This window comes from Mauremys mutica, chromosome 1 (assembly GCF_020497125.1).
Source record: "Mauremys mutica isolate MM-2020 ecotype Southern chromosome 1, ASM2049712v1, whole genome shotgun sequence".
Taxonomy (NCBI): Eukaryota; Metazoa; Chordata; order Testudines; family Geoemydidae; genus Mauremys; species Mauremys mutica.
The window spans coordinates 176339969-176362622 of record NC_059072.1 but is presented as its reverse complement, the minus strand read 5'-3'; the positions used below and the strand labels follow the sequence as shown (position 1 = coordinate 176362622).

Here is a 22654-nt window from a genome sequence, read left to right as displayed (position 1 = left end):
ACAGAGGAAAACCTCAGTCTCCCCAATTCCCAAGAGAAAAGCCTGAACCACCTCGCTCCTCTCAAGAGTGTGTGTGGGGAGAGAGGGGAGCACTGGAGGAAAGGAGGTTGACTGTTGTTGGATAGGGTCTCCATGTGTTCTGGCTACTAAGCTGAACTCCCATTCCCTTGAGAGCTTTGCAAGCCGAGATATCCAAATTAAAGTCACCTACAATTCTCCAGGATGTGGAAATATCTGCCCCAGCCCAGCTCAGGGCCGCTCTAAAAGTTCTCTCAGGAAATTATTTTGAAACTATGTTATACTTGTAACCTTTGTAAAAAATCTTCCCTATTACAAGCATGAAGAAGTACTGAAGAATTCTTTTAAAGTGACCTTTGTATGTAAATGAAACCACCTTGCGCAAACAAAAATTAATACTGGGGAAAGCCTCATTTATGATGCAAGGAGTTAAAACACAGGGAGCGTTATATGATCTATAGCATAGTCTTGTGAGAAAGGGATGATACTTCTAACATAGTATTTCAGGAAGGAGTGTCCACAAGTAAAGAATACCTTTGTATTTAACTCTTTAGGCTAACAGGTGCAAATACTCTGGTATTAATACATCAGATGGTGTGGGGGTGCTGCCAAACTCATTTCTCTCTCCACAATAGCATTTCAGTTGCTGGATTAAGCCACATATTACTTGCATTACCTTCAACTTCTACAACGCTAACCTCTCACACAGTTTCTCTCAACTCACTGAGCCCTATTCACAAATCATCTCACCTTCATTTAACATATCTAAACCACTCTATCAATGGAATTTTATATTTTACCAATGCAGAAAGCACATACAAAAACAAGATCAGCTTCCTTCAAAATGCTTTTGTTTCCATTTTCACTTTTAAGTGCCCACAGCATGAAAACCAAATTCAAAACCATCCAACTTCAACACAAAGAGACAGCCCCGCAGAAGTTAAGTTGCTACATAAAACAGCTTCAAGACACCATACACACAAACACACTGCTATCATAAAATGAAAAATATAAATATATTGTCCTTTTGGAAGTGCAGATAATCTTTCATGACAAATTTAATGAAAATGTTATTAATAAATTCGATTTGAGAAGGTGTCACCAAAAATGTCTCCTCCTCCCACTTCACTGCAACCTCCAAAATGAAAATTACATACATTTTTCATAAGAAAGAGTCCTATCCCAATGAAGTCAACAGAAGGTTTCTCATCAACTTCAGTGGGTTTTGGACTCGGGCCTAATTGCCTTCCCTGTTACGAAAACTTGTGGTAGGTTTTTCCCCCATCTCTTGTTTGCACTGAATTATCTGCTGAATAAATGGAATATATCAGGGATCGAGTGGATATTAAATGTTTGTAGTATCACATGCATGTACTCAGGGGGAGCGGTTGTGGGTGTCGGCCCCTCCAGCTGAGCTCTAAGGGGGGGGGGTGGAGGAAGGGCAAAGAAACAAACTGGATTATCATAGGGGTTTCTTTAACTCTCTACTCCTGGGGGAATTTTTGCATGTCTATATTGTTAGAGACATACTTGCTGACAGGTATTTTGAAATAAATTACCAAAATAATTGAAACTGGCATGATTATGTAGTGTTATTTTGACAACTAAAAATTGTAGAATTTTAAAATATTGTGTGCAGAATTTTTAATTTTTTGGTGCAGAATCCCCCCCAGGAGTATTAAATTGTATGTTCTCTCATTTTTATTAGTTCACGGTACTGTACAAAGTGAGCCTTGTGGGCTGTCTATTGGTTACAGCCTATGAAAGAGTTAGGACTGTTGGGATCTATTCCTGACTCAGGAACTGACTCCCAGGGTAAACATGGGCAAGTCACTCATCCTCTCTGTGTCTTGGTTTTATGTACCTGGATTATGGGTCTAAATGCCTACCACAGCGTACTTTATTAAAAAAAATCTGTACATTTCTTTGAGGTCCTTGGATGACAGGGGTTATTAGTCTGAATGCTGCCACTGCAACCACCCAGAGGCTTTTTAATAGTAGCTGTGATGGAGCAGTCACAACTTCTAGGAGTACTACGGTGCTGTATTTCTAAGAAATACTTTACTTTGCTGGACTGACATATTTACACTGATATCCTTCTCCACTCAAAACAGACCATTAAAAAAAATTTAATGGGCACTTGCAGAAGCGGCACTTTTTACAGCAGTAGAAGCAGCTCACGGTATCACAAATTTATATTTCAAGTAAAATCAAGACTAGTTCCTTGCTGTCGCAGGGCTCTCGTTTCCCTTCCCATGATGCTCAGTGAGCACAGGAGAGATTATCAAGCTATAGATAGGCTTGTGCCCAATGGCCTATAGATTACACTCTTATTACCTTAGACATTCCCAGGAGGCCAGATTCCTTCAGCCTGAGTACAAAAAAAAAGCAACGTACAAAAAAGTTAAGGCCTCAATTAAACCTTTTCTTTGTGGGGGGAGAGAAAGGGAGCAAGCCAGGCAGGGAAAGAGGCGCCTGTAACCAAAAGGAACCATTCCTTCCCTTCCTCTTCTGCTCCACGAGGGCAGGAGGGAAAATTTGATCAGTTATCAGAAGGCAGGAGATAGGGAGAGAGATTGGAATTTTTCCATTCAATTTAGGGCATTTTAAAACCATTTCAAGAATGTTTTTAGCTCTCTGACAATATATCTGCTCATCCAGTCCAGCGCTGAACAGAAATAGACACATGCTTTCCTACCATGCTTGAGGATTAGAGTAGTGCAACGAGAAGGTGTTAAGACTCTGCCATAATGTTTGACTTGGTGACACCACCACAAATGATACCAAGGTTTGGGAATCATGTCAGGATTCATCATGGAGGCACCGTGCTTGGGCCAACCCACATGTTGCTTGGAAAAAGTGAATACCTCCCATATATATATGAACTTATAATCGATTTTGCTCTGCTACTTCCCAGCCAATCATCATCATAATAGTGATCTTTGTTCTGAAAGACATGCTCATTCAGAGATACTAGTATGGAAACACGAACCAATCAAAGTGGAGCCACGTTCACTTAAATTCCATGAGAGAAACAGAAAAATATATTTGCCAGACTTAAATCAGGAAAATCATCAGGCACAGAAATTATTTTCAAGCTTCTAATAACACACTCAAGTATATCTGGCAGCCCACCTTGAACAGCCATAAGTTAGAACAAAGTTCAATAGATATAAAGAACTGTAGTATTCCCTAATCAAAGCCTGTTCTTTTCTCCCAGTCAGTAGCCTATTGATGTAAACAAATCATTCCCTCAGTCAGACTCCCACCACATTGCACTCACACAAGTCACAGTCTTAGAGATGATGTATTTCCAAGCTGCTCCCTGAGACTAACTCATACCATGATAGAGCGATCATTACCACACCACATCACAAAACTGTATGCCCACATCACAACGTTGTTACGCTGAGTCCAAAAAGGCCTATGCTATGACGGAACATTGCAACATCTGATATTTTGGGACCTGCTGCACATTTTAGGCTCACCACCAAAATGGTAGGATGACCCTGGAAATCTTGTGACAAGTAGCAACACTACAAAAACCACACACACTGTTACAAACAGTAGGTGTGGATTGTTAAACCTGAATATATACTTGGCAAGATCACACGGCACTGCTCATCAGTCTATCTACATGTCTCAGGAGTCTGCAACCTTCGCACCCGTCGTTCTCACGGTCATCACAAACTCAACTGTATATATCTCTAATAATCAAATCCGCCATTGCTATTAACTGTCTCTTCCTAACAATAGCGGTCCCCTCCCCCAGAGAGATAGCCTCAGGGTAAGAGGATACCATGATATCATCGGGAAGGAGGGTCCCAACTATGGGATTATTTTCCTCTGCTCCAGCTCAGTGTTCTTCTTCCTCAATACTTTCATCCTCTTCAAAAGCACAGAGGCTGTCGGACTGCGGGATGGGACTGCTCTACTGTGTCCCGGAAAGTCTCATTTATCTATCTCTCTGTCTCCCTTAGTTCCTCCCATTCAGCCACTCTGGTCTCAAGAGCTGGTACTTGGTCTCCGAGGGCCATGAGTTGCTTGCACTGAATGCATATATGCCACCTGCTCACAAGGCAGATAATCGTACATGCTGTGTTCAGTGCAAAAAACTGGGTAGGCCCCACTTTGCTGCTTGACTTCTGCCCATATTATATTTATTATTGCAGGGTTTTGTTGTTCTTTGTTTGTATGTGGTTATTTTTCTTTGGGAGGCGTTATTGGCCTAAGTTTAGAGAATGATTATTAGGTGTATCTGGCTCTCACACTCCCTCTCAAAACTCTCCTGTTCGCTAGCTCCTGTCCTGTTCGCTAAGTCCTGTGGTTGCTTCGGAGCAGGCTTTTTAAACCCCTGTTTTCACTGAGTTAGCCCGATCTCATCAAGGGATTCTAAAGTGGTTAGGGATGAAGTCCAAGGGCCAGATCCTCAGCTGGTGGAAACTAGTGTAGCTCCACTGAAGTCACTGCAGCCAGGCTCATTTACACCAGCCGAGGATCTGGTCCAAGGCCTCACTCAGTCAAATATCCTTGCCACCCTTACCCCTCCCCCCCAATGAATTTTTTATTAAACTTGTTCACGGCTAGAAAAAGGAATTTGACATTTTTAATAAATATCACCAGCTTGGAAACTTTTGAAATGTGGTTTTAAAAGGTTTTATCTGTCAAGATGTTTTAATATTGTATACCGAATCTGCAGCAGAAATATAAACCTTTATTCTGGATGGCAAAACGTAGTAGTATTAACAAGTGACACATAATTTGATGCCCATTTAGAAAAGGCAAATCTTACACTTCTGTAAAATATTCCCCTAAAATTATGGCTAGCAAATTTAACATCATGCTAGCAGCTATATGCATTGTAATGTAGCTTACAGGTTCTTTTGTGCAGAGTATTTTTGTTAAGGTCTGAATTTCTGCTGGGGAAGAGACTGTAAAGGGAACCCCATAATGAGACAGAAGTACAATATTCCATTTGCATAAACCTACTCCTTGCTGGGATGCTCTATAAGGGCCATTGAAAAAGTAAATATGAATTCAGCTCATACAAAAACAGAGTTACGTTCTGCCCCGAATGTGTGTGTGGAACTGAAAATCCACAAGCCTAAAAAACAATTTTAATATTTCTCCTGAGCATCACACTCTGTTCTTTAATACAATCACTGCTGTATATGACCGGGTAGGGCAAGAGTTCTATAATATAATTCTTTCTATAAAGTTCTTACATATTCCACAGGCTTGAAGGATTTGAGTACTGCTGTTGGACAACCACAGGAAGTGAGGTCAGTGTAGAGGCCTTCTTCCAGCACACAATGATTATCAGCAATTTCCCCTTGGTAAAACAGGAGCCAACTGAAAGAATAAACATAACAAAAAAATTTAACTGATGCAGTCAGTTATTAACAAGTTCTCTCAAGATCAAAAATTTTCTAGGGGAATGAGAAATAAAACAAGGTTTGTTTGTTTTTTAAAGTGGTACTATAAAAAAAAGTGAAACCAAAGATTGATTCCATTTTCTGCTTCTGCTGCTCTTCCACGTGGTATACAAATCTCAACCTGGACTTTAACAGGGGTTAATGGAATGCAGCTAGATTTACCCTATTGAGTCCCTGAAATTTTGAACAAGTCATAAAGGCAGATTCAAATCATAGCAATTGTGTGATTTTCCCATAGGAAAGCAAAAAGCATTAAGTTCCCTTTCATCAGAAAGACGAGAGTTATCAAAGCAGGTTGCAAGAGAGTAGGTATAGGACGATATGGAGTGTGATGGTAATGCACTGGATACATTTGATTATTTGAAATTTAATGAAGGTCAAAAAGTGGTCTCTAACTACTTTAAATGGTGGTGGGTAAAACAACACTTACCATCCCCGAAGAACCTTAAAAGAACATGGTATGAATGATGTAAAATCAGAAACTTCTGCTGTGAAATCTACACATTCTCCTTGGAAATGTGTGTTACTGAAAGCTTTGAGCTACAAGAACAACAACAATAAAAATATGATGACTAGAAAGAAAATGTACTCAATATCATCACTATAAGTAGAGCAAGCTGCTGGCACAGGGAAATATCAATGCAATTTAAAGAAGTACTAATGCAAATCTAATGGACTCCCAAGAGAAGAAATGTCTTAAATTTCTATAGCGCCTTTTCTCTTAAAAGGTCCCAAAGTGTTTTATGAACTATGGTCAGATTCTGCAGTCCTTAACTGAGGCAAATCTCCTACTGATATCAATGGCAGTGGTAGCAAGTATATATTCATTTTATGTTAACAGGAGTGTTTCCAGAGAAAACACGATAGGACTGAAAAATCTGGCCTTATACATACAGCACCACTCATATGCAGCCAGATTTTGGGTACAGGTCAGCAACCAATTGGAGCACAACAAGAAGAGGAAGGAAATACTGGTAAAAAGATACCAAGGCGATACATTAAAAAAAAAAAGTGTCCTGGAATCTTCTGTGATCACACTGAGCAGAGAGGACATCTTATTTAAAAAGCTTGCACGAGAATTTCTGGTAGGACTCGCTGTGTCAGGAGTGTTTGAATTCCAACCCAACAAGTTTGCACACACAGATATCCTTAGCAAAGAGTTTTGGAGCCATTTAGAACTACATCTTGCCCAGGAAGTGTGTGTCGATCTCTCCATCAACAGGGAGTTCTGCTTTAAAAGAAGTTAAAAACAAAATCTACAGCAGAATACAGCCTGTGGTCTACAATGGGGGAAGAAGCTAAGAATTCTGTGCCCCTCAGGTACTATTTGTTCCTGGATAATGGGTCACTTTAGGTGGCCACTGATGTGCTGAAATCTATTGAGCAAGAGCAATATAACTAAAAATTAAGGAAAAAGGATGAAGAAATCTGGTTTGCATTTCTACCATTGTTTTGACAAGAGGGTTCAGATGTCATTTAGTCATGTACTTTATTCCCAGGATGTATTTTCTAATGCTATGCCTAATCCCCTGGTAAACGCATGACACAATGGTTTCTGCGATTAGAACCTTGACCCCATGATACGCAGAGCGCCACTTGCAAGGCTCTGAGCACTCAAGTACCACTGCAATCAATGGGAGCTGAAAGCACCTCGTAGGATCAGGCAGTATACTTTTCCAGCTATTACTGTAGGCCTCAGTAATATGAGGCTGAAGAGAGAATTTGTTAGGGACCCAAAAATTCATTAGAAAAGTACTGCTCGGAGTGTCTTATTGATACTGAATGGCTTGAATACATACAAATAGGCAAATAGTGGATTATTTGTTGTGCAGTGCCATTCAAAATTGGACATTTACCATTTGAATTAGCTGAATTTACCATGGCATTTCCCGTTTTAAGATTAGGGAATCCTTGGTAAACACTGACCACTGATTTTTAATGGAACCCATCATACACGTGTGAAATCTGACCGCTACTCTAAAAACTTCATTTGTTTCCAGAGTGCTATGCCATTTCATAATACACTTGAATCACATACTCCAAAAGGACTCTGTGTCTTCTGATATATCCAAATTGTTTTGTAGGTTGCCTTTAGGAATGCCTTAATTAAGACAGGGTCCAATGGATGGTACATACTATCAGGTGATTTGACCAACTTTTATCAGGTGTTATGAAAATTGCCTGGTACTTCGAAGACTGAGGGAAGCTCCTTATTTCTTATTTTATAACTGACTTCTGGCGCCACAAAACCACTTGTTTAGTTTCCTCTATAAGGGAGAATTTCACTCCAGTACACAGGTTCTAAGCAGGGGCCTCTATACCACTTCACCCTCCAAGAGATACGTGGAGCGGAGAGCCCTGCATGGCCTCTGTCCTGAGGCGAATTTCACACTAAAATTTGACACAGCATTCTGTAACACAGAAGAAAAATGTTGTTGCTAGTGCTCCTCCCTCACTCGTGCCCCAAAGTGGCCCCTCTCCCTGCCAAAGAAAAGAAATCCAATCTACAGAGACTGAGAAAAAGCCAAAACCACATATCAGAAAATGGTTTTATGGAAAAAGTCCTTTTTTTTTTTTTAAAAAGAAACTAATGTATTTCCTGTTACAAAGAACAAGAAGGGCTTAATCTTGCCCTTATGTGACACACAACTGTGAATTGAAAAAGACAAGCCAGCTACATGGGCTGGATACATTGCTGGATACATTTGGAACTGCATTACTGAGCATAACATTGATATTTAGGCTACACTTACATTGTGCTTTTCATCCATAGATCTCAAAACACTTTACAGAGGAAGGTAACTATCATTTTCTCCATTTTTACCAATGCATAAAACTGAAGCACAAAGATGAAGCGATTTGGCCATGGTCAAACAGCAGCTCAGTGACAGAGTCAGGAACAGAACTCAGGTTCCTAGTTTGGTGCCTGACACTTCCTCCTTACAGCCTGTGCGCCCCAGGCTATGTGACAGCTTTAGAAAAACTGTGACAGGGAAGGTTATACAATGTATATTTTAAATAATAAACTGAGAAAAATGTTCTTTTCTCAAAATAAATAGAAATAAAACAGTTGAATGGAGAGATTTGATGGTTCTGACTTCAGAACAATTAGAGAAGAAATTGATCCATTAGTGATACCACTGCATTTGTACGGTCTGAGCACAAATGCAGCTAGTTATAACTTAAAATATATTAAATCTGATGTGACAGATTTAAAAGAGCCCTTTAGCTCCATGAAGCTCCATTTCCTAAAAACTCAACAGGCAGTAAGTGGAAAGATACACAGTGCAAAGTTACCATAAATAATTATAGGGGTCTGCTAAAGTATTTGAGCAAGCCAACTGCCATAGGCAGATTAATGAAAGGAGCTTAGTTTTCCTTGGGAGAGTGAAGGAAAAAATATTGTTTTATTTTTAATGAATACAGCTATTGTATTTTAAACCTGGAGACTTTAGTCTTACTTGGAACAGGCATGTAGTTTATGAAGGAGCCTAGCAAAGATGAAAAGACCAAGACCACTTACTGCAAGATTTCAAAATAGAACACTTATGGTCAGCTGAAAGCAACAGCAAGTGACAAGGTTTTTCTCTTATAGAAAGAGAGTAGGATTTCCTTATTTTAGTATCTATGCCTATAATAGATAGGAAAAAACATGGAGAGCTATATTCCCACACTGAGGATTCAGACTTGTCAGATTCAGCATCGAGCTGTGTTAAGGATTCTCTGACTCTGGTGAACCATCCTTAGCAACTGCTGCAAACATGAAAATTGTATTATCATCTTTAAACTAGACGAAGAAAGGACAGATTTATTTTCTCAAAAACGGTCTGAGTAATCTTAACAAGTTTCCCACAACTCCTTAGTCATAATAAAGTATGTTTGTCCCCTAGGGTAACTATGACAATTTGAACACAGCAGTGACATGCTCTCCTCTTTCCTTAGCTTCATCACAGAGGTCCTGTAACAACTCAAGATTGTTGAACTTTTTCCTGTGGCAAAAGTGACATCAGGGCAGCATGACATGGCGTGCATATTTGTACACAGCAAGTGGCTTTTGTTTGTTTGTTTTTTAAAGAATTTTCTGATGTATGGGTGGATGGGATGGGATGGGAGGTAAGGTGAAAGGAAAGGAATTGCAAGGTTGAATCAATTGCAAATAGTCTCATTGCTGCTGATGGGTGAGACTCTTCCAAGATTTGGAGAAACATGCACGTGTTTGTATGCTTATATTAACCATCTGAATCTCTTGCGTCTGCAAAACTGGTCTAAGACACTCACAGGAACAGCATTTGACATATTCTGACGAAGAAGAGAGTTGAGGAAGGGGATAAAAAGTTATTAAAACTATCTGGAATCTCTGAAAAAAGTTTGGTTTGGTACCTGTTTCATTTTTCAATCAGTTATTTTATCTGAAATGGTTTACCATGCCTTCTGTGTGAAAGTGTTTCGGATTCTTTGAATTTGTCTGCAAACAGCCAAATGAATATGTCTGGCAGGAAATCAGTGTTTAAGACTAAAGTAATACACCATTTCTCTCTTTAGACAACAAACATTTCCTGCAAGCCTGAGTAAATCATAAACATTTTAGAACCTGAACATAGTTGGAGTAAAGAAAGGGTGTGTTCAGGCTGTTGTAAGTAATGTAATGTGTATATTTTCCGTGTGTATAACACACAAGTATAAGCAATAAGGATACTGAAATCCTATCTAGATGACAAAATACTTGAGATATCTTAAACTAGATTTCCCAGTTTTTGGGCTGTTTATTAAAACATGTGTCTTTACATGTCATTTTCTAATGTTTTCTTTATTAAAAGTGAGAGAGAGAGAGAAAGAACTCTACTGTTCATATCCCACTGCACTCCTTTTCCCCAAGGTACAGAATTAACAACTAATATTTCTTTGTGAGCAAAGAATGACTAATGAAAGAAGGAGAGAAGTCAAACTAAATATAAGGGAACTGAGATGTGCTCTGCTAGAAGAGAACCCTCAGCAGATAAGGATTCTGGATGAGCATGTGCATGTGGAGAGGTTTCTAAATTTAGAAAGATTACATAGAAGAATGTTATTATGGTTTTAACATAATCTTATAAAAATTCTGATAAAAAATGGAAACCCAAACTAAGCCACCCTGAAAACAAAAATGCTACAGTGAAATCCTCTTATAATGAAGCAATATTGTTATAGAATTTCACTAAAATTATGTTTAACTTTATATTAGGATTTGCTACAAATGGCTCTCCTTTATATTATTAAATCACGAGTGTGTGCTAAGTCAAACTTAGTGTGCGGGGGGCGGGGAGGGAAGCTGAGAGTGAGCTGGGAACTGCAGCTACAGCAAAGGTCATGTACTTTTGAAAGGAGTTAGCGAAACTGCCCTCATCACGCCATCACACAGGAAGTGTCGATACAAACTGTAGAATTGCCAAAATATAATATATTTTTAAAAACAGCACTGTAGGAAAACAAATGACAGACAGCTAATTGTGTGCGGATTTGTGAATAGTTTTCTGCAGTTCAAGTTTCACAATTTTGCACTTCAGATATTAAGAAGTTACAGTAACAAAGTGGGCCATATTAATTACAATGCAAAGACAATATCCCATGCAGAAAAAGGTAAATGAGTGTGACAGTGAATTTCCAGAGAGGCAGAGAGACTGAAATAAAGAATATGAAAAGAAATGGTGATACAGATCCAAAGTGATCCCAAGCCTATTGAGCGGATGGTACTATGGGGACACAACAAAAAAGGGTGTGAACAGGACCACCACAATGAACGAGATTCTTGGCTAACTTAGCCTCTATGTGTCTACTGGTTTCCTCAAGTAAGAGGTGGCTTTGTCACTGTACAGTAGATAGTAAAGATCTTATCTGAGACAGCGGGGGGGAAATTCAACATAAAGCACGTGTGCTTAATAATATGCAATTTACTCCTAGAAATGGCATTATAGGATGTGAACATACCAAATGTGGAGGCTCATTTTTTCCAAGTGGTTCCTGCATATTAAAAAAATATAAATAATATAAACATTACAATTATTTTTAACAGGCAGTCAAATCCCTTAAAGAACCTTTTCAATTTTTTTTTTAGGAATTCTGGGGCTGAAATTCTTTAATAGGTATTGTACTCCTGGCACATTTCCCTCCCCACATCTCTACGAAATTAGAGGCATATTGGCTCATGGTTGCCTCTCTGTTAGCTTAGGCCTTGTCCACACATTAAACTTGCACCAATATAATTAACTGCTTAGAAACCCATTTACAGAGTCAGAGCAATCCCTTTGTGTAGACACTCAAACTGGTTTAGAAGTGTTTGGTTTATACCAATTCCTTATCAAAAGAGAGAATTTGAGAGAATGGGAGGCAGGACCTTCTCTCTCCCTCTCACTGTCACTACTCTGCAATGCACCTGTCATTTCCATTCAAGAAAGGTTAAACAAGTTCAATTTCCTTTCTAGCTTTCCGAGTTGTGGATGCAGTGTCATTTATTATATTGGTGGTTGGGTTTGTTTGTTTATTGTACAGTAAGGCTGTAGGAGTCTTGGAATTAATCTATCTGGGCAAATTGCCTTTTTATTTTTCTGGATTGAAATAGAAAAAAAAAGAAGAAAACAATAGACTATAGCTCAGTTTTAGCAGATAGTAATAAGAAAGTTAAAGGACTAAAATACATGACAAGTTATCAATAAGGCAATAGACATGTTTTGTGGTAAATTAGGTTTTTTGGGCCAATATGTTCTATTTGTGGACATAATCTGCTAAATTCTCCTTGTGGAGTTTTCCTAGCATTTACTTGTTGGGAGCTGGGTTGATACAGAGTTTGCACTGCAGAATAAATGGGAGATTCAATCCCCATAATTAGCAGTTTCCTTGAATTCTGTGAGGATCTTTTCTTTTCTTCTAACCTTTCATCAATTCAATAGACAAGTTAGCTTTATTACCTAGCCTGCACAATAAAATCATTGTATAACCAGAGTTTTGAATTCTTGTTGCTTTTTGAATTTTCTTTTTGATGAATTACAGTAACTCACCAACTTAATGGGACGAATTGACATGATGGTTTCACTGGATCCTCCCCAGTCTAAAAAGCATTTATATTTTCCTTTTTCCAGTATATATTGTTCTCCACAGAAATATTTCTGCTGATATGCAACCCACCTGAGGAGTGATACACAAGAAATGAACTGTGATACACAAACCTATTTTTCAATATTGCACTACAAAAAGTTATCGGTAAGTTAACCTTAAATAGCAAACTTTCCAGAAGGTTTTAAAATGCTTTTCCTGTCCACCTGATATGAAATTAAACAGACTGTAAAACATGTCTTGTGGTAACAGGCACATGAGTCACAAACCCGACACACTTCTGATTTTCTACTTTTTATTTGTCTACACAAATATTCTTGACAAATCCTTGCAGCATTAGATCTCTCTCCCCCTTCTCAGATAATTTCTCAGCATGAAATAAGAGACTGCTTGGAAGCCAAGAGGCTAGATATTCAACTGTCAAATACCTGAGTCCCTCTCTGCTCCCTCAACCTTTACCTTCCCACCTAGCTCCCAGACAGGGCTCCCCTCAAACTCTTCCAGTCAGATTACTCTAAGGAGAGAAGGGAAGCAAGTGAGGAAGCACTGGCAGGAGGAGATAAAGGGACTCTTGCAATGATTGGTAATTCATTTGTGTTTCTTCCCTTTGCATTTGATTACAAAATCCAAGGCAAACAGAAAATGTTTATAGTGGACACAAGAAAGAGTGACAGCATGCACACATTACTGACCATGTCCACTTTTACAGAGTCTGTGTAATTCTTTATACTGTGTTCCCCCCGCCCCACCCCGCCCCAAGAAACTTACTTCAGTGTTTTATATTTAAAAAAGCTGAAAGCTACTGGCACAACCCAGTAAATTAGTAACCTGAAAAGGAACCAGATACAACACTTCAAACCGAACTAAATAAGCTTCAAACTGCCATGAGATGGCTGGAACCATACAAATGGCTGATGAACCTCAGAGGAAGCGTCCTCGCCTGAAGAAAGAGTAATTACAACGTAGGACTCAAGGAAGGAGAGGAAATACAGGGGGAAATTGGAGGAGTCTTTGCCTAAGACAGGAGGGGAGGCATAGTGAACAAAATATAACTTATGAAAAACAGATAAAAAGAATCATTTCCAAAGAATTTGTAAACAAACAAGATACAAACTATGGGCCCAATCTACTCTGTTCTATTCAGGTCTTTATATAGGCCTCATCACCACAGTATTTAAGTGTCGTCCACAGCAGTGCATTAAGCAGCTAAGCTAACATGTGACACTTCATCTTTCCCTTTGCCCAGGGGAAACTGAGTGGTGGTTTTCAAAATTCAATTTAATATACAGTGTCCTATGAATTTCTCTTACCAAAAGCAAAATCAAAGAAATGCACATTGCATTTGAAGTGGAAGGTGGTGAGGCTTTTGATGCTTCTTAGCAATCTGCCAGACTTTCTTAGCAAGATTTGTGGTGGTTCTTAGCAATTCTGCAACCCTAACTAATACAAATTAGTCACAATGAAGTAACACTAGTAAAGGTTGCAGAATCAGGCCCTACATCTGTGAAATGGGGTCATGTTATAGTATTACTGTCACTGTCAACTGCAGAGCTGACAAGGACTGAGAGCACTTTAACAATATTTGGAATCCAACAATACAGTATATTTAACAGTCTACATAGGTGGCTGTTGAATGGTGTGACACATGCTTTTTTTCTAACCACATTACCTCTGCAGCTAATCCTGCTGGAGATCCTGTCGCAGTTCTACAATTAGATCCATGAAGACAGACCCCTGAACCGATGCCGAGCACCACTAAAGTCAATGGGCTCCATGCAGATACAGGGATGTGCCTATCTGGATTCCACTGCAGGACTGTGGCTCTGGCTGGCCTGCAAAGAGAGAGACCAGTAGCACAAACTGAACCCACATAAACTATCGGGCTTGTCCAGATTCTTATTGGTGTATTGATGTAGTAATAGGGAGCGTTCAAAGTGGCGAGGTTCTAAGAGATCCCTGAAGTTCAGGACCCACAAGCTAAACAAACAAAACCCTCTGCAACAATGAAGAGCAAGATACATAGGAGACACTTTGACATTTTCTATCATCTAAGAAAACACAAAGATTGTTCCCCTGGCCCCCAAATGCTTATCTTTCTTATCTTATCAATCATTTGAAGTACATCATGACAAATAAGAAATCTGAAAACACCGTGCACAGGCAAATCATTTAATCACTGCATTCAAAGAGCATCTCATACAGGTTTGCAGTAGACTTACACTCCACTTTTCACATGAATTGATCTCATCTCCTGGCCAAACCCAGCCTGCTCCAAATCAGGAATATCTTGATTGACCATGACGTTCCCATCTTCTTCATCTGACTCAAAAAGCATGACTGATGACTCGATGAAATCCTAAAAGGCAATGCTGAAAGTTAGGATAAATACCTTAACAGTTTAGCAGCAGCTTATTACATACAATCTAACAAAGGATTCTATGGGACTGTTCACAATGCGAGTATAACTATGAGCAGAGGCCGGCCACATTTAGGGGCATTCATGTTCAATGATGTTGTTTTAATGCTAGTATGGATGAGGCAAGATGAATCTATAACCACATTAGAGGGAAGAATTGTAGCCTAGGAATAACATTTTCAAAAGCACTTACGTTATTACAAGGCATTCAGTTAGGGGCTTGTCTACACTACAGGTGCTACAGTTGCACAGCTATGGCACCGCAGCTGTGCCATTGTAGTGCCATAGTAGACACCTGCTACATTGATAAGAAGGGGGTTTTCTGTCACTGTAGTAAATCCGCCCCCGCAAGAAGCGATAGCTAGGGCGATGGTAGTGGTGCCTATACTGGGCCTAAGTCTCTCAGGGGTGTACATTTTTCACAGTCCTGAGCAATGTAGCTAGGTCAACCTACGTTTTAGATGTAGACCAGGCCTTAGGCATGCCAAGTGAGGCTCCTTTTGAAAAGAGATTTAAGTGCTAAGGAACTCAAGGATCTTCCCCGTGCTTTCACAGAAAGGAAGACTGAGATACCTCTCTAGCACCACCCTTCCTTTGAATGGAGGAGTCTTTGGGTTCTAGGTTGCATGCATGGAGCATAGGAGGGACTGGAATGCAACACTAGAATGCAGGAACACGAGGGATCAATTCTGATGTAACAATAATCTGGGGAAAAGATTTGGCTATGGGAACCTTGGTGAAGACTCTTCCCCTTTCATTTCTCCTTCAATTTTTTTTTTTTATAGGGCTGGATGAAAAGGCCCTATGTTTTTAAAACTAATATATTCCCTTTGCCATGTTATTAACACAGTTTTATATTATTAAATCAAACTCAGTTTTAAAAGTCCTTTTTATTTTTAACTAATTAGCCAGTTCATTATTTTGTAATCCACTCTTTGCTTGGACAGTGAAAAATTACCAGCTGATTTCACCTTTTTTGTTTGTTTGTTTAAATTCTAACCAAAAAAACTAATGTAAAGTTAGCAAAGAATCCTGTAGCACCTTATAGACTAACAGACGTTTTGGAGCATGAGCTTTCGTGGGTGAATACCCACTTCGTCGGATGCAAGATGTAAAGTTAAAAATTAAATTTAATCACATCTGTAAGGTTAGATTTTTTTTATTTATTTTTTTAAAAAAGGTAAACTTTCCGATCCTCATTTTTAAACACAAACTAAATTCTGGACCTAACCTACTTTACAGTGTTTCTTTAATATTCACTTGTGTTATAGTGAAGAAACCTTGTTTCAGTTATAAGGAGATCAAGCAACTTGTGTGGCTGATGGAGATCTCAGATACATCAGTATACTACCACTGAAATTATTATTAAATATTTATATTATGGTAGCATCCAGAGGCCCTGGATCAGGACCAGTTGCAAGAGGTGCTGTACAAACAGAGCTAGACAAATACCTATCTCATAAAGCTTCCAAACTAAGGCCCTGATGATGCAGCCAGGTCTGTGTGGACAGACCCTTGCACTCCTCAGGAACCCCAGTGCCTGCAATGAGACTCTGCCTGCATGAATAATTCATGACATGGACCTATTGCAAGATTAGGGCTTAAAGTGACTAAACACGACTACACTAATTACAGCAAACTTACAAGTGACAAAGTAAATACTGGAGTATAACTGTCTTAATTTTTTTAAACAGTTGCAGTGACTACAGGTGTAAATTATATATGAAATTTGCATATGTATTTTTGAAAGTTAGACCCTGTAAATCCAATATAAACAGGCAGTGTTTTGTTTTAAGATTACTTAAACCCCAAAACCCTAAATGTTTTGTTCAGTGAATTTAGTGCTTGTGAAAAGTAACTGGATTAACTGTCCTGGAACAGAAATACTTTAGCCAAGCTTCTGAAAAAGCAGTCAAACTGCACAAAGTATTTCCCACTGAACCAGTTAAAGTTGGTCAAATTTTGCACCTGAACTACTGTCTTTTACTTTTTTTAATGTCTTGAAGTATCCTTTTACTAAAACCAAAACTATGCATTTCTGTTAGAGATACATGAAGTGTTTTTTCCTAAAACTTTCATTGCAGATTCTCTCTCTCTTTTTTTTTTAAATTAAAGACTGCCCAGTTCCCAAAACACTGGTCATTCACTAGAACAGGGGTAGGCAACCTATGGCACATGTGCCAAAGGCGGCACACGAGCTGATTTTCAGTGGCAGTCACACTGCCCAGGTCCTGGCCACCGGTCTGGGAGGCTCTGCATTTTAATTTAATTTTAAATTAAGCTTCTTAAACATTTAAGAAACTTTATTTACTTTACAAACAACAATAATTTAGTTATATATTATAGACTTATAGAAAGTGATCTTCTAAAAGCATTAAAATGTATTACCGGCATGCGAAACCTTAAATCAGAGTGAATAAATGAAGACTCGGCACACCACTTCTGAAAGGTTGCCAACCCCTGCACTAGAAACTGCATTTTACCTGTAACTTCTACCTAGAATTCTGCCCTGATGGCTAGACGAGTGAATAAGAGGCAACATGAAATTGAAAAGTAGTTTAAAAAAGATTTACAAGGCAGAGAAAAAGCTAAATATTCTACACATGAAGAAAACATTATTGAAGGAACTAGGAAATTACAATGTTCTTCTCTCTCTTGATAAATTGCTTTTGTATCCTTGTTCACTCTCTCCCTATCACAGTCCTTGATACTAGTGTATCAAATGCGGATGCTGATAATGCAGCTGCCGGTACATTTGAAAATTTAATTCTGCAGCAAGACCCTTCGTGTCTGTCAAAACACTCATACCTTCCACCTTGGATCTGATGATAGTTCATGTTATGTAGTAATAGATGTTTCGAGCGGACATAAAAGCTGAACTAATCTTAGAAGTGTGTGTCCATGTCCATTAACATCTTTGATCTTTGCCAGATGGGGTACTTAAACAATCCCTCCTCAGTCAGTGCTGAAGGAACCATTCTGATATTTGAGTGAATATATTCAGCCACAACAAACTCTCCGTATGGGTTTTCTTAGCACATCTTGCAAATGCTCTTTGGATTAAATTTGAAAATTAATTTTCAGAGTTTCTAATAGAGATGGACTCTTTTTAGTAAACAGAGAATTTAAGATGCACACATTAGGTTAATTATAAAAATAAAATAGTAGCCTAGTCAAAAAACTGATTATCCACCAGGATTTTACATCATGAGGATTAGCAGTGAGGGATGGCCATATAGCAATCTGGAAAGGAGCAACAGGACACTTTTTCTTTAGCTAAAAGGAAAACAAAATAGGTGTTCAGAGAAATACTAATCAAGGTTATATAAAAAAGGACCCCGAGGGTTGCAGTTTGTTCTTGTTAGAGGGCAAGGGGAAGAATTGAACACCTTCCACTGAACACAATTCTCAGTGGTCCTCTCCACACAAGTACAGAGGGAGGGTTTGCCAGTGTTAAAAAGGAGGCATGGCCAGTTTGCCTGCAAATTACACAGATTCAGTGGCCAAAACCAGAGCCTTCAGAAGTAACCACAGAGAAGATAATTTTAGATACTAATAAAAATAAAGATAATATAAAATATGGATATTTAGAGTCCTGTTAAATTCTGACCAATGAATTACACTATTTAGATATTCATCAATGACACACACACCCCCTAACTCTTTTAGGATTAGAAACACTTAGATACCTGTCAGTACTGAAAAAATTTCAACTTTCAACTCTCTGAATGGCACCATTTACGTACTCTCATCAGACTCCCCCCAGACCAGGCAGACTATAGGCCTCTCTCTACATGAGATTTCTTCCTGAGTTTTAGAGCAACGTTCCAAAACTTTTTCCGCCACGCCCACTATCTGTAATGAAACCTGTCCATGCTCCCCCTCCCCGAGGAATCGCGCTCAGGAGCAGCTGCCGGGAGTGGGCCGCGGTCAGGGCCAGGAATGGGGCTGTGGTTGGGGGCCAGCACCAGGAATGGAGCCGTAGGTGGGACTGGGAGCAGAGCTGGGGTCACAGCCAGGGCTAAAAGCCAGGGGCCAAGGACGGGGCTGGCAGCCAGGGGCCGGGGCCCAAGCTGAGGTTGGGTTGGAGTGGAGTTGGGGGCAGGGCTGGGTGGCGCTCCTTCCCCGCCCGCCATGGGGGCTGGCCTGGGCACCACCAAACATTCCTCCATGCCCCCATATGGGGACATTCCCCACAGTTTGTGGACCACTGTTTTAGAGGGTGTTGTGACTGAAAAGCATGTCAGTATATATTTTTCCATTAATCTGAAAGCAGTGTACAAGTGTTAAAAATAACAGAGTCCAGAGGGATAGCTCAGTGGTTTGCACATTGGCCTGCTAAACCCAGGGTTGTGAGTTCAATCCTTGAGGGGACCATTTAGGGAACTGGGGTAAAAATCTGTCTGGGGATTGGTCCTGCTTTGAGCAGGGGGTTGGATCAGATGACCTCCTGAGGTCCCTTCCAACCCTGATAGTCTATGATTTTTAAAAGAGTGTGCCACAGTTGTTGCCCATATTTTAAATAAAACGAACAATGAACCCTTAAATTATAGGGCTAACATTGCTGATTGGATGGCTTTTTAATAGACAATAGCTTAAGATCTAGATTTTCCAAGACATAGAAATAAAAAGATAAAATAGCTTTATTTGCAGCAGACTACATCTCCTGCTGTGATTGCTGGAGTCAAATGAACTCAAGAAACAGTGTTCTCAGACAGAACATCTTAATTTTTCCCATCTATCTCTGGTACCTATATGCCCCTCCCCTCCCATTACTGTAGTGTCTGAATGTCTCTCACTCTTTATCATAACTATCTTCACGGCACTCCTATGAAGTAGAGCAGGGCTATTATCCCCATTGTACAGACCTGAGGCTGGGTGACTGGTACAAGGTCACAAAGGAAGTCTGTGGCAGGGCAGAGAATTGAACCTGGATATCTCAAACTTTAGGCTTGCGACCCAAACTATTGGTTGAATCAAATTGCAAGGCATTAGTCATTTTATTCTGATCATATAATTTTTACAGTTAGCATTGTCTCTCTTTTTCTAGCTACAAATATTGTACAATACATTATTAATTGAGAGCTCCATGGTACAATAGCTAGATGCTCTGACGACATCAGTTTTACTGACCTAAACATGCTGGATGTTTTAGGCTTGATTCAAGCAAATTAAATCAGCATGCATGTAAATCCATTCCTATTCAGCCAAGCATCTAAATATACGCTTAACTTTAAGCATGAACAATGGGACTTAAATCTATGCTTAAGTGCTTTGCTGAATTAAGGTCTTAAAGAGGACAGTTTTAACTGTTGAAAACTATTCTGGATCTCATTTAGTTTTAAAAGATAAAGGCTGGGACTGATTAGACCAGGGGTCTCAAACATGCGGCCCTCGGAGCTCTTCCCTGCGGCCCGCGGAGCTCCCCCAGTTACTTCCTGTCGCCGCCAAACTCCCCTCACCCCCGCCCCCCTCCCCGAGTTATTTTCTGTGCCTAAGCTCCCCGCGCGCTGCTCCCCAATGTTTGGGGCCGGGTCTCTCCCCTGGCCCCACCTGCCGCCCCCACGCGCCTCCCCCCAGTGTCTACCAGCCCCCACTTGCTGCCCCCTCACCGCCCGGTAGCCTGCCCGGGAGCTCACGCTGACTCCACTCCTCCTCCGCTATGCCGGCTTCCGGCATCACCTGCTGCCGCAGGGTCCTAGCGCCCCCCTGCACTAGGGCCAGGGCAGGCTGCCCTTCCCCTAGTCCTGAGACTCTCCAATGCCCCGAGCCTCTCCAATGCCTCAAACCCCTCACCCTCAGCCCCACAGCCCTCACCCCTGCACCCCCTCCTATCCCCAAACTCCGTCCCAAAGCCTGCACCCCCACCCCCTGCCGCAGCCTGGAGCCTGCACCGAGCACAGAGCCTGCACTCCAGACCCCCTCCCCCACCCAAACTCCCTCCCAGAGCCTTAGGCAGTAAATCTAAGTGCGTGTTTTGTCCTTTGAGTGAGGTGCATTACTGAGTGTATATATTTATTAAAACTGCTTGGAAATGACTTTGTCAAAAAAAAGAACACTCATGGAAGAAAAGAGAGTTTTCCAAGACAAATGGGAGAATTTATATTTTTTCACAGAGGTAAAAGATAAAATTCAATGCCTTATTTGTCAGCAAACGATTGCTGTTCCCAAGGAGTATAACGTGCGTCGGCACTATGACACGATGCACCGTGAAAAATATGATGCATTCACCGGAAAAATCCGAGAGGAAAAAGTTCAGCAACTTAAAGCAGCATTTGCCAAGCAAAGAAATTTATTTTCAGGGATTAACAAGTCTAGCGAAGATTCAGTAAGAGCAAGTTTTGTGATAAGCGAAATGATAGCTAAATCATCGCGACCTTTTACAGAAGGCTTATTCATAAAAGAATGTCTTATGAAGGCCAGTGAAATTTTATGTCCTGATAGGAAGAAAGTTTTTGAAGGCATAAGCTTGTCTGCAAATACAGTTGCCTGCAGGATAACGGATTTAGCTGATAATGTGCAAAAACAATTGATTCAAATGGCAAAAGACTTTGAAGTATTTTCAATTGCTCTTGATGAGAGTACAGATGTATCAGATACCACACAGTGTGCAGTGTTCATTAGAGGTGTGGACTGCAATTTGAATATAACTGAAGAATTGCTAGTCTTAATGCCACTGAAGGGTATCACAATGGGACGTGACATATTTCAAGGATTGGAAGAGTGCATTGAAAAAGCTGTTGGTGGTGCTTAGCACTTTCCAGGAGGGAGGGGGGAGGAGCGGGGAGCCGCGCGCTTAGGGGAGGAGGTGGAGAAGAGACAGGGCAGGGGCGGGGCCTCATGGAAGGGGTGGATTGGGGGTGGGGACAGGGGCAGCAAGGGGGCGTGTCAGTGATGCGGCCCTCAGGCCAATGCACTAGTCCTCATGCGGCCCTCGGGGTCATTTGAGTTTGAGACCCCTGGATTAGACCTTGAAAGGGAGTCTACTAAGGAAAACAACAAACAGAAGAAAATGCATATTCCCACTAGGTTGTTTCTTAATAGTCTCAACATAAACCATTAGTGACTGTGAGACAAGTATTTTTTTTTTTTAAGTTCAATAAGAAACCCCATCACATAAAGATATAGGAAACCACAGTTTTTGTGGTTTCGATCACACCAATTAATCACAAATTATAAGGCTAATCCTTCAGCTATTCACTATTCTAGGTTCCTTTTCTAAATTCACTCTCCACTTCACGCTTTGTTTTTTTTTTTATTCTTCCAAAATGAATACATTTTCATTTTTGTTATAATTTTGACCACAGCAGCAAGCTCACTCTAAGGGCCTATAGTCAATAAACTGTAACTTTCCACAAAAAAAAGTATCTTTAGGATTGACAAATCTTGTGTTTACTCACAGCCTACGCTTGGATTTAAACATTTTAAAAAGAGAGAATGTAATAAATGCAGGCTGGGAGATTATCAGTCTTTCTTTTTGGTAAATACAGTCTAAATCCAGGACATTGCATAAATATTTAAACAAAAAATATTCTAATAAACCATTGAGAAGTCCACAGAGAAACCCTGAGGATCAAAGAGATTTCACACACATGCAGTGGGATTCCAGAGCAACAACTGCTTTGGAGTCTGTGTGGAGAACAGGTGACTCCGTCCCCAGATATCCACCATCTGAGGCCAGGCCAGGCTCACCTAACCT

The 22654-nt window shown here is 40.2% G+C and overlaps 1 protein-coding gene across 1 annotated transcript in view; it reads right to left on the bottom strand.

The window, feature by feature from the left end:
- Positions 1 to 22654, bottom strand: part of CRYBG3 (crystallin beta-gamma domain containing 3) — a 132910-nt gene that overhangs the window by 19378 nt on the left and 90878 nt on the right. Inside the window, exons 13-17 of the mRNA XM_045001952.1 lie at positions 14759 to 14895; positions 12485 to 12611; positions 11418 to 11450; positions 5884 to 5993; positions 5244 to 5370 (exon numbers count right to left, since the gene is read on the bottom strand). Coding sequence (XP_044857887.1) covers positions 5244 to 5370; positions 5884 to 5993; positions 11418 to 11450; positions 12485 to 12611; positions 14759 to 14895 — 534 coding nt within the window. The remainder of the gene's footprint in view (positions 1 to 5243; positions 5371 to 5883; positions 5994 to 11417; positions 11451 to 12484; positions 12612 to 14758; positions 14896 to 22654) is intronic.